Source organism: Myotis davidii, unplaced genomic scaffold (assembly GCF_000327345.1).
Source record: "Myotis davidii unplaced genomic scaffold, ASM32734v1 scaffold59, whole genome shotgun sequence".
Classification (NCBI taxonomy): Eukaryota; Metazoa; Chordata; class Mammalia; order Chiroptera; family Vespertilionidae; genus Myotis; species Myotis davidii.
This window is the reverse complement of record NW_006293001.1, coordinates 9427408-9440203: the sequence shown is the minus strand read 5'-3', so window position 1 is coordinate 9440203 and position 12796 is coordinate 9427408. Positions and strand designations below refer to the sequence as shown.

Below are 12796 nucleotides of genomic sequence, written 5' to 3'. Positions count from 1 at the left end.
ATAAATCTAGTCCTTTTCTCATCATCATTTAGGACATTTCAGGGACCATAAAAAACTGTGCAGGGTGTCACCGCAACCAAATACACCCTGAGCTTCACCACGGCTATGCAAGCTAGTAAACTTTCAAGCGACTATGGGAGAATATGGTCTACCAGCGTTCTCAACCTGTGGGTCGCAAACAATGAAAATACATCCTGCAGATCAGATGTTTACATTACGATTCACAACAGTAGCAAAATTACAGTTATGAAGTAGCAACAAAAATGATTTTATGCTTGGGGGTCACCACAACACGAGGAACTGTATTAGAGTCGCGGCGTTAGGAAGGTTGAGAACCACTGGAACAGAAAGGTCAGACCATTCACATGAAACAAATGTCCTCTGTGAGAATTATCTGCTAAATGTTTAGTACCTCGTCCAGAACCTCTAGATTGACCAAATCATCCTCAAGGCAGTATTTTTCAGCATCTTCTGTGTGATAGGGTCTTCTGGTATGCATCCTTTCACACCTAGAAGTTTACCCAAAGAATATTAGCACGAAGACAGTAAGTAATGTAGCGGGAAGGAGGCAATGAAGATGTCTCATTCACAGTCTTATCTCATGAAGTCTTATCACAGAAACTTCAGAGAAAGGGACAGGAAGAGCAAGTCCAGTCCAGGACCCCACGTTCTCTCCCTGTCACTGTGGGACGCACAGGGGTTAGTGAGTTTCAGAGCTCTAGCCTTTCTTCTACCACAGTAGGAAGCATTACCAAATGGGTCCACCCACTACTTCTATCTGCTTTTCTTCCATGCCAATCCCAGCACTTTCTCGCATTTTTTTCTGTTCACTTGTAGGCATATGGTTTTCATTGGGTTACTTCCTTTGAGGTCCCCTCATGCTATCCACTGGTACCATCCCCAACTTTTTGAGAAATTTTAAAACTATAGGAAACTTCCTAGAAAAATATCGCAAATATCAATAAATCAATAAGTGCTTACATTTTATGCTATTTGTTCATTTAAAATCCCTTTGTGACACATGTTCCATACCACTCCCCTTTCCTGAATGGCCACTACTTGGTGGGTATCCTTCTAGTCTATTTTTAAATAGTGATTATATACAATATGTACCCATGAACAACATACAGATTCTGTATGTTTAATTTTAAAAATGATATTATAGTGTAGGTATCATCCTGCAGACTTGAGAGGAATCACTGATACATATATCAACAGTAGGCTGATTCCAGTCTTGCTCTTAGAAACAAAGCAGCACTCAGCATCTTCATATGAGCAGGTGCTAAGCAGTGCCACCAGAGCTGTGGCGGTTATCTCTGACATACCGCAGACTGTCTGCACACCCATCTGTCCATCTCACCGATTTAACCTCCATGCAGATGCTGTCTGCGAATCTGAGCTTGATTCTCATAAAAATCTTCTCCAATAATATTTCATAAACAACAAACAACTTTTAAAAGGTTTGACCTGCTGTGATTAGCAATGTATAACCTCTTCCCATGTGTACAGGCAATCGAATTCCGTAAAATTATTTGCTCCCAAAATTGAAGCTGATACAGATGCAAGGTCCTTCCACTCAGAAAAAGACCACCTCATTTTCTCAGCCAGTGGGAAAAAAATGACCTGCTAGCTCTTTCTCTGCCTTCCCCACCTACTGTTCTTCTGAAACTGCTGCCTGCTTCACCTTCCTGCTCTGGCTATGGTATTCGGAAGGTCTATTGATGAGAAAAAAATATATTTATTACAATTTTTATGTCTTTACTTATATTATCCTAGATTACATATACTTATAAAAAGTGTTATATTGTTTTGTATTTGTCTATTTTTAAATTAATCAAAGTAAATTTGATAAAAATTTTTTAGTTTTCTTGAGTTGAATGATTTGTCATCATTATCACCAATTTAAATTTCCTTTAAATTCACATGCTCCACCTAGTGCCTTACTTGAGAATAGCATTTATTATCAATCTGCTGAAGAATTCCTTGTTTAATGTGAAATTTATAGACTTCCAACTAAAAGGTACTTGGATTGATATTCCAAAGCTTAGAGGAATGGAAATACATATAAACAAATACATAAATAGCAAAAGGCATTGTATTAAACCAAGAGTATTGCTCTGGATGGTCTGGCCCAGTTGATTAGGCATCTTTCAATACACCAAAAGGTGGTAGGTTCGATTTCTGGTCAGGGCACCTATCCAGGTTGCAGTTCAATCCCCCATCATGGCAGCTGATTGATGTTTCTCTCTAAAATCAATGTTTCTCTCCCTCTCTCTAAAATTAATAAAAACATATCCTCATCTGAGAATTAAAAAGAAGAAGAGCTTGGCCAGTGTTGCTCAGTGGTCGAGTGTTGACCTATGAACCAGGGGGTCATGGTTCAATTCTGGGTCAGGGCACATACCCAGGTTGTGGACTCCTTTCCCAGGAGGAGCACGCAGGAGGCAGCTGATCCATGATTCTCTCATCATTGATCTTTCTATCTCTCTTTCCTTCTCCCTTCCTCTCTCTAAAATCAGTGAAAAACTTTTTAAAGAAGAAGACTATAAGGTAAGTTTTAATGACTCAGGAGACATTTTCAAACTTTGTTCTAAGTTTCCTATTTGTTTTTATGAGGCTCTAAATATATTGTCTGCCAAGCCTGGTTTCCCAGACAAATGGAGTTTTGGGGCTTAAAGTTTAGAGACTCGAGGAAGAAACTGTGGGTTGGACTGGTTCCTGGAGTGTGGGGTTGGTATGGTGGTGGGAATGGTGCTGTGTAGGGCTGACCTTAGGTTTCAGGGATCAGAAAAGGAGGAACGGGTGTCTGAGTCCCTGGTTCAAGTGGCAACAAGGGCAAGGCTGAAACATTAAGTTCAAGGAAATGGGTGGAGAGTAAGAACTGGATGTGAAGAGTGGGTGACAGAGGCAGACGCTGGGAGTTCACCTAAGACAACAGTGGGCACCGATGAAGTAGAGAACAGGGGACACTCTGAAACGTCTTAGGCCCAGCTCGTGACTAGGAAAGGAGCTGCAGAGCTCACCACCCCGGTTCAGACACTGCAGTGATGGTTCTCGGGAATGCATTCCTGAAGAGCTGCTGTCTTCACTTCAGGTTAATCTCCATGCCACCTGCATTATGATTCAAACCATTCCCGTGTGAGCATCGTTACTACCGCATCACTGGGCCTGCAGACTTCTATGTGTGGACCGATATAGAATGATACTGACAACTATTATATGACAAGGAGAAATTCTGAGATGTCCTAAATTAAATCACAGCAGGCTGGAGGGGTGGAGGGAAGAGACAAGAGATGTTAATCAGCTAACAACTGCAGGCTGAGACCAACGAAGACTGGTAACCTTCCTGACTGTATGTTAAAAGTCTGAGTTAACCTCCAGGTGGCTGTTTTGGCAATTATCTAAAAAAAATAGCTGAATAACTGGCACAGGGCCCCTGCATCTTGTTTATCTTGAATGAACTTCCAGACTATTGCCCACAACCAATCCTGAAGAGCAAACACTTCGTCCTATGGACTATACACCTACCCAGAATGAGCCCTGTTTTGGCAATTCCATCTTACTAGTACTTTTTTTTCTAGATTTCCTATTTGTTTTTTTGGTTTTTGTTTTTTTAAAAAATATATTTTATTGATTTTTTACAGAGAGGAAGGGAGAGAGATAGAGAGTCAGAAACATCGATGAGAGAGAAACATCGATCAGCCGCCTCCTGCACATCCCCCACCGGGGATGTGCCCGCAACCCAGGTACATGCCCTTGATCGGAATCGAACCTGGGACCCTTCAGTCCGCAGGCCGACGCTCTATCCACTGAGCCAAACCGGTTTCGGCCCTATTTGTTTTTATGAGGCTCTAAGTATGTTATCTGCCAAGTCTGGTTTCTCAGACAAATGGAGTTCTCCCACCCCTTTATGTATAGCCAACTTAAATTCTTTCAAAACAATGTATATATTCCTTCCCCAAATTCATGTATAAGAGTGCCTGTTGCCGAAACCGGTTTGGCTCCATGTATAGAGCGTCAGCCTGCAGACTGAAAGGTCCCAGGTTCGATTCCGGTCAAGGGCATGTACCTTGGTTGCGGGCATATCCCCAGTAGGAGATGTGCAGGAGGCGGCTGATCGATGTTTCTAACTCTCTATCTCTCTCCCTTCCTCTCTGTAAAAAATCAATAAAATATATTAAAAAAAAAAAAAGAGTGCCTGTCAACTCCAGGATGGTGGACACATTGTCCTCTCCATCTACCCCTGCTGCTGCTGGTTTAGTCTGCATGCCCCCGGGACCTGGTCCTTTTTCTGGCTAGCATATCACTCAATAAATTCCTTTCTTTTAGAAAAGTTTTAGGCTATTAAAGTCTTTTTTGTTTTACTTATATTTTGTCCAGAAGTGACTCCCTAATCCCTTAGCCTCTTCCTGTTTGTTGACTATGCCTGTGGAAGCGCTGACTTCCAGGTAGGAAGCTCAAACCAGGGCTGCAGGAACTTCACATAGGTGTGGCAGGAGACAGTCTTCCCTTCACCACAACCATGACGAAGAACAAAGAAATATAGAAGGAGGCCTCTAAATCATAACTCAAGGAGGGGATGGAACCAAAATCCTTTAGCCTAACAATGACAGGGGATGTGCTAGTGAGAGGCTAAATTTTGCACTAAGAAGTGCCTGATGGTCTTTTAGACAGTCAACCGGTGGCAGGACCATTGTATACGCCACTACGGCCTCCATTCTTCCAAACTCAGGGTCACAGCCATCCCCTCCAGCCAAGAGCAGAACTGGAATGAGTAAAGAATGACTAACACAGGTTCCAGACACAAAATCTGTTGGAGCTGGCATGGCTCAGTGGTTGAGCATCGACCTATGAACCAAGAGGTCACGGTTCGATTCCCAGTAAGGGAATACCAGAGTTGCGGGCTTAATCCCCAGCATGGGGCATGCAGGAGGCAGCTGATCAATGATTCTCTGTTATCATTGATGTTTCTACTTCTCTCTCCCTCCCTTCCTCTCTGAAATAAAATATATATATTTTTTGTTTTTATTTTTTTTAAGAAAAACTGCTGGGGATCGATAAAACAAAGGTAGAGAAGGAATAAGGAGTCTAGGCTTACTTACAGGTGGTGGCCCTCAAGACCAAGACAAAGGCTCCTGTGGGCATGGACAGAGCTCAGGGACAAGCTGACACATCAGGGAAACCACTCCCTTATCAACACACTCAGTAGGTTCCATATAGTAAAGAAAATGTTACTCAAAATTGGGGATAGAGGACTACTAACAAAACAAAGTCAGTGATGTTGCATATTTCTTCCAAATCCTTATTTCCAGTTTGTTATACCCTTTAATAACAGCATTGATAAAAGAGAAACTTTTATTCGTCTATCCTATATAATAAAGAGCTAATATGCAAATGGTTGTTGTACCCTCGCACTGGGGCCGGGGGACCTGAGGCCAGGCCGGGGGACCTAAGGCGTGCCCCCCACCTGGCAGGGCATGACGGGGGACCTGAGGCAGCGCCCTCTGCCCTGCAAGGCTTGACGGGGGTGGGGCCAGCTGGGTCTGGGTCTCGTGTGATTTCAAGGCACGCTCCAGTGGGCAGGGACTTGACTCTGGGTCCTGCGGCATGCCCCAGACTCTGACAGGAGAGAGATTTTCATATGCATTTTACTAATTTTTTTTCATCTCTGGCACTTCTTTATAGAGAAAGGGCAAATAGCAATATTAAAATATTTCCTCTAATTAATTCTTTTTTAATGTGCACGAATTTCATGTACTGGGCCACTAGCAGCTATATAATCATGGACCTAGAATGTGAAAACAATGGAAGATTATGAAGGCCTGACACCATTTCTACTGAAAGTGCAATACGGATGGAAACACATAACTTTAATTACATAAGCTCTATCTTATCCTGGAACTTAAGCTTCCATCTATCAAATAAACATCATGTAGATTAAAGATAGAAGAATAATTTTAATGGAAATCACTATAGTATCTTCCTGGGTTGTTTTTTTTTTTTCCATCTAAGCATGGTTTGGGCCAGAATTCCAATAAATCAGCATCTCATCATCAATTATTTTAGACATATACTCACCTTCTCTAAGCAGCAAGAATCAGTGGCATTGGCAGAAAATTATATATGAATTTTTTCACTCAGTTATAGAGAGACATATATAGATGCAGATAGTAATTATAACAGGGTGAGGATTTATTTCTTGTCTGTTAGGACAGGAGGATATTTAACCTCCTATGTGTCAAGCATCTTCAGCACTTGATGAAGTTTTCATTCAGAAGTCATTCATTTACATAGAAGCCCAGGAATCCATCAGTGCACGTACTATGGGGTTGGCGGTGCAGGCACTCACACTCACATTTGCCAGTAAAAGAGGAAGTGAGTGAGCAGGCTTACTGGGGAAATATGGGCAGCTATTACAGTGAGAAATCTGTTTTTAAAGGTCACTGCTGCAGGTTGAAAAGAAATCAGAAAAGCTGAGGTCATTGTTTTAATCAGCCTCAGGCAAACTGCAAAGGTAGAATCAAAGTCCATTCAACAGAGCAGAAAACAAATCAGTGACTTAATTCTTCTACCAAGTAATAGAGCAGACCCTTGGCATTTAAGAATTTAACATTTGTGGTTTCAGCTGGTTCCAAGCCATCGGCAGGGGAATGACATGCTGGATCTTGTAATTTTACAGAAGCTTGCAGTTGAGTACATGATGGGAGGTTGGAAGGCAGGAAGGGGTCCCCCGTGCAGCTAACCCAGCACCTTCCCTACCTCCATGCTCCCTCCAGACAGTGGTTGGGCTCTTCTCCCACTCTTGTGAAGTGATGATAAAAATAAAAAATAAAAAGCAGGCTTTCACAGCTACTTCTCTGAACTGTAATGGTGACAGGACATACCAGGTGATGTCAATGAATTCAGGAATTTGCAAAACTAGTTTTGGGGAAAAGGTCTTTGTCAAGGTCAAGGAAATGGAAGCTGATGTAAAGGAAATGGCCAAATTGCTTAAAGCATCTCAGACAGGTTAAGTGAAAATGAAGCCCCAAACTATTCACAGAATTTTAGGGATGTTTTAACCTCCTTTGAGAGAGTAAGCCTTGGATGCATAATGTCTCTATTGTACCTGAATCAAATATGTGCTATGGCAAAAATTATAAATTACTGGAAAAACAAAGTCCAACAGTTTTACTCAAACACTATAATCAGCATCAGCAGATGGTATCAGATCTCAAATAGTACAATGTCACCAAAATATTTTTTTTTTGAAGTGGAACTGGATCACAGTCTTACTTTCAAAAAAAACTGCACCACTTAGATATTCTCAAATTGACTGCGGTGATGGTTGCACATATCTGTGCATACACTAAACACTTTAATTGGGTAAATTGTACAATATGTGGATATCTCAATAAAATGTCAATATAAGAAACGTTCAAACCTATAGAGAATTTTTATGAGTTTATTTGAGGCAAACTGACAACAATTGCTGGAAAACAAAACTAGGATGCTTCCACCCGGGAGAGGTGAGAGGGGACTCATCACCCAAGCTCTCCTTCATGCACAGTGCAGCCTCTGCTCTATTGTGAACAATAGATGATTCTTAGCCTTATTCTTGAACACTCCTTACCTCCTCATCATAACTGAAATGGACCACTTCCCCATAATGCTCTTGCCCTGGCTCTGTCTTCCATCCACTCACTGTGAGGGGTTAGGGGAAGGAGGCACCATCCTTGCTCCCCTCTGCCTTTTCCCATCCATTGTTCTCCCTAACCTCTGCCTCCCTTTGGAAAAATTCACATCACTCTCTTACATCATCTTCTCCAGCACTTGACCCCATTATCCCTTCTCTCTACCCCTCCCCTGATATCAATCTTTGGTGTTCCCATCCCCAACCAATGACTTTGTTTATTCTCCCAAATTCTGATCTCAGGATTTCTCAATTTGTCAACTCTTTAAAAACATTTATTTCTAGGAGCATTTTCTCAATCCGTTGAGGTTTTGTTTTCCAGCAATTGTTGTCAGTTTGGCTCAAATAAACTCATAAAAATAATAAGGAAAATAAGACTACTCCCATTTCAGAGAGGCCATTAATGGTTTGAATGTTTGAATGTTTCTTATGTTGACATCTTATTGCGATATCCACATATTGTGCAATTTACTCAATCAAAGTGTTTAGTGTATGCACAGATATGTGCAACCATCACCGCAGTCAATTTGAGAATATTTTCATTACCTTACTTCATTGCCCTTTAGCTATCACTCTGCTATTATAGCCCTAATCTCCATCTCTCCACCCACCCCACCCAAGCCGCAAACAATCTATTTTCTTGTCTTTAGAGAGTTCCCTAGTTTGCACTTTCATGTGAATGGAGTTTTATGATATATGGACTAAGTCATAGCATGTATCAGTGCTTCAATAAATAAAAACAAATAAAAACATTTATTTCTATTCCATAAAATTGTCTACAAATTGAGCTATATAACTAGTTCCCAATTATCTCTCAAAAGTGCCCAAGGTCTCAGTTCTACAAACCCTTTTCTTGACATCTTCTCACTGAATATGCTTTGTCTTCATTGTAACTGCCAGTCCCCTGACCCTGACCCTGACCCAGATTCAAAGTCAGTAAGCCACTTCTGGCTTTACTTTCTTCCATACCCTAAAAGGCCCCAAGGACACTCTCCCACTCGCCTTGACTTCCTTGCCCTCCTGTCCACCCATCATCCAAGTCATCCAAGCCAGTCTCAGGCCTAAAGAAAGCCACAGTATCTGATTTCTCTTCTCCTTCTTGCTAAGAATTGCTAGAGATGATAAATGGAAAAGGTGGTGGTGGTGACGTACATTTTTTGAGAGGCTCTAGTGTCAAATGCTTTTCAGAATGCTTGGCATGTGTTATCTTAAACACTGATAAACCTCATTAGCGTGGAATGCTATTCAGTTAAGTTCCACCTGGGTTTTTTGTGCTAGTGAGCAATCATTGTTTCCATCTCTAATGCACCTGCAATGATATTCCTCATAGTGGCCACTTCAAAGACTCATCACTTCCCTGGAGTATAACTCCCAACTAGGAGGCCACCTTATTTAGGTTTTTGGAAAGATACACGCCATAAACATGAGTTTCCTTAGAGTACTTTCTCTGCTCCCTGCTCCCCACTCCCACCCCTAAAATTTCTGAATATCTTCATGTAACTTTTCTCTGTGTTCTTCCTAAAGTCAATCTTCCCTTTAGGGCCCTGATTCCCACCCCCAAGCTTTCTCTCTCTCTCTCTCTCTCTCTCTCTCTCTCTCTCTCTCTCTCTCTCTCTCCAATGTCTCCCTCTATACAAGATCCTTTCCTTCACTTGTCCAAGTTTTCCCCTTCCCTATAGTTTCCTCACACTACCAACTTCTACAGTCCTCTCTCCTCCCCTTACTCCAACCCCCCTATAAAACCCCTCTCCCCACAGAGCTCTCTCTCTCTCTGCCTCCTGCCACTACGTTGGCGAGTGTGGTGGACGGGGAGCTCGAGCTAGCTTGAATAAAGACTCTATGCTTTTGCATCGGACTCGGCGCTCCCTGGTGGATCTTTGGGGGATCTTGAAATCTGGGCATAACACTCTCTCCCCTGAAGAAAGTACTGAAGTGAACAGAACATTTCCTATCTTTGCAGGAAGAGTAAAACAGCTTCCCCTGTAACCTGTAGTGTTACAGAAAACTGGAGAAGAACCAAGCAACACTTAGAGAGATGGAGTTACATTTATTATTATGCGTGGACCCAGAGAAAAATGTCTCTAAAATTCTGGGTGAGGTCACACAGGAAGTTTCCTGTATTTATACCATTTTACCCTCTTTGTCTCCCAAATATGGGGTTTTCCAGGCCCCTTTGCAAGTTCTTAAAGAGCCCCTATGTGCTGGGGCTTTGAGACCTCAACCAAAGGCTTGGTCTAGTGCCAGCACTGATAACTTCATCTGGGGAAGGTTTAATGGCCTCTCTGAAATGGGAGTAGTCTTATTTTCCTTATTATTTAAGCAAGCATTTACAGAAGCCAAAATGCAGGGTTAAAATTTCAAACAGCAGTTTTTATATAAGATGGATGCTTCAGTAGGTCTCATTTTTCTGCATTTGCTCTCAAAACTAAACAATTGTCAGTGGCTCCCAAGTGCCTAAGGAACAAATCCAAGCTCATTAACCCATCATAACCTGGCCCCTTATCTTCCCTTGTGCCTCCCATGCCAAGTTCCAGCAATGCCAACTAATTTTTTACCAAATCCCCTAAACTCTCTCCGGTCTCAGTGCCTTTGCCCTTTGCTCATTCTCCCCCTCTACCTGGAATAACCCCTTCCCCGACTATCTTCAGGACAGTTCAAGGATCATCTTCCCACCAATTCCAGGGGTCTTCCTTTCCCAGGTGCTCTGGGAGGTACCCCAGCCTCCCTCCATCCAGGCACTTTTCGTGCTGAGCTGTTCTCATCTGCTACTTCTCTGCTTCCCACACTGGGCTCTTAGCTCTCTATCAGGAACTGTATCTGACTCGCCTTTGTAGTTCCTCTGCTCAGCAGAAGGCCTGACACATACACACATAAACATCTCACAAATGAATAAATTAGATTTTAAATAAGAGATAGAAGTTGATATTTTTAACATTTAGTACCTCAGTACTGTTTATTTTCATGATGTTGTTTGGTAAGCAAACAAAGATGAATTTGCACAGATTAAATCCAAAAGAAACGGAGGCCTTTGAATTAAATAGGCCATGTGCACTACTTCTACTACTACTGTTAACACTGAGTGAGGCTAACTCTGTCGTCAACCCTATACTAATGTATTTTTTTTGGTGTTGATTCAACCGCAAAATAACCCTCATTTTATAGATGAAGAAACTTCAAAACAGAAAAAATGTTACTAACTTTCCTGTAAGTGGCTGAGCTGGGATTGAAACCTGGCAGAGCTGTGGTTTTCACCACCACATTGTGGCCATTTGTGCAGAAAAATGGTGAGTTGTGTATGTGCCTCACTCTTCTAAGCACTCACCTCAATTCTTCTGGTTTTTCCCATCTCAATTTAGAAACTCACAAGTTTAAATATATTGAATTACCAGCATCAGATGACATGTGAGAATTTCTCTATGTGAGCTTAACGCGTATGGAGCCAACCCCTTGCCAGTTGCTAAGGGAAGAGCACAGGATACCCAGCAGGCTTTGTCAGTTACATGCATTGCGTTTCCTTTAGAATTAATTTTCCTTTTAGAATAAGGTCTCCATACCTATGTGTGAGGTTGCATTTTTTTTTAAAGTGACTTTCAAAGAAACACCAACTCCCGAGTGAAACTGAAGATTACAAAGACCCCGTGAGAAGCCTTTGCCACCATATGAGGCTTCTGACAACATCAAAGGAGTTAACAAAGATAAAGTGAAATGAGAGAAAGTGGGTGAGAGAGCCTGGAGACAGACTGTCTTTGGTAAAAGCAGAAGAGTCTTTAAAGAGAGAACATACATCTGAACAGGCGAAGCCAGGGAAAAGTGAAAGCAGAAGAACTTTGCAAACCAAGTCTCAGAAATTGTTCTGCAGCTAATCTCAGGACAGAGAGACAAGAAGAGACAGGCACCTGATACGACTTAGATACTTAAATGCTGAGTTTGTTTTGCTTGGTTTATATTTTATTTTGTCTTCATTTTGAGTGGTGCTGTGTGTGTGTGTGTGTGTGTGAGAGTGTGTGTGTGAGAGTGTGTGTGTGAGAGTGTGTGTGTGAGAGTGTGTGTGTGAGAGTGTGTGTGTGAGAGTGTGTGTGTGAGAGTGTGTGTGTGAGAGTGTGTGTGTGAGAGTGTGTGTGTGAGAGTGTGTGTGTGAGAGTGTGTGTGTGAGAGTGTGTGTGTGAGAGTGTGTGTGAGAGAGTGTGTGTGTGTGAGTGTGAGTGTGTGTGTGTGTGAGAATGTGTGTGGGAGCATGTGTGTGTGTGTGAGTGAGTGTGTGTGAGAGAGTGTGTGTGTGAGTGTGTGTGAGTGTGTGTGTGTGTGAGAATGTGTGTGGGAGCATGTGTGTGTGAGTGTGTGAGTGTGTGTGTATGTGTGTGTGTGTAGGTGGGGGGTTGAGGGGCTGGCTGGTGCACATGAACACAAGCAGGGGGAGGAAAGGGACTTCAGTTCCCCTGGGCTTAAACACAAATCCTACTGCTTCAAAAAGACACCAAGTCACAAGAGTTTCTGAGTGTTCTCTACCCTGTAGGCAAGCCACAGAAACAGAACTGGCAGTGGAAAGGGGGAACGAGTAGGGGAAAATGTGTTTTGATTATCCCAGAGAGAGCCTGGTAGAGGAGGTGGGAGGGTCAGTAAGATATAATCACCTTGAAACTACGCCTCCAGCTCCAAGGGTTTTGACGCTGTTTGATTTGTAAACAACTCTGCAGAATTCGTGAATATTGCAAGAACTTGTGATATTTCATTCCGTTGCCTCCAATCATTTGAATGTTCTTTTAATAATAATGGATTAGAGCTTATCTGCACCCTGGCCAGTTTTATAAAACCAAATAATTGCTGAGCTTGGGGGAGCAGCTTTATTTGCATTTAATTTCTCTTTTAAGAGAAATTCTGCCACCCTCTGGACAGAAACCAAGATCTATTTCTAGAGACCACCACTGAAGACTGCTTTATGCAACTGCCCTTGAAAATAAACATTTACTTTTTAAATGTTTTAAAAGGGAGGGGGGGAAATCCCAATTGTCTCAGATAGCATAAATAATACCCAGTGTGTGTATGGGGGGGGGGCGGGGGGGGTTCATTTTAAAACACTAACTTGCCTCTAAGAAATTTTTAACTAAAGAAAAATGGTCTCTGAGC

At 42.2% G+C, this 12796-nt stretch overlaps 1 protein-coding gene across 1 annotated transcript in view; it reads right to left on the bottom strand.

The window, feature by feature from the left end:
* MYO3B (myosin IIIB) overlaps positions 1 to 12796 on the bottom strand; it is a 356270-nt gene that overhangs the window by 203355 nt on the left and 140119 nt on the right. Inside the window, exon 10 of the mRNA XM_006766548.2 lies at positions 413 to 509. Coding sequence (XP_006766611.1) covers positions 413 to 509 — 97 coding nt within the window. The remainder of the gene's footprint in view (positions 1 to 412; positions 510 to 12796) is intronic.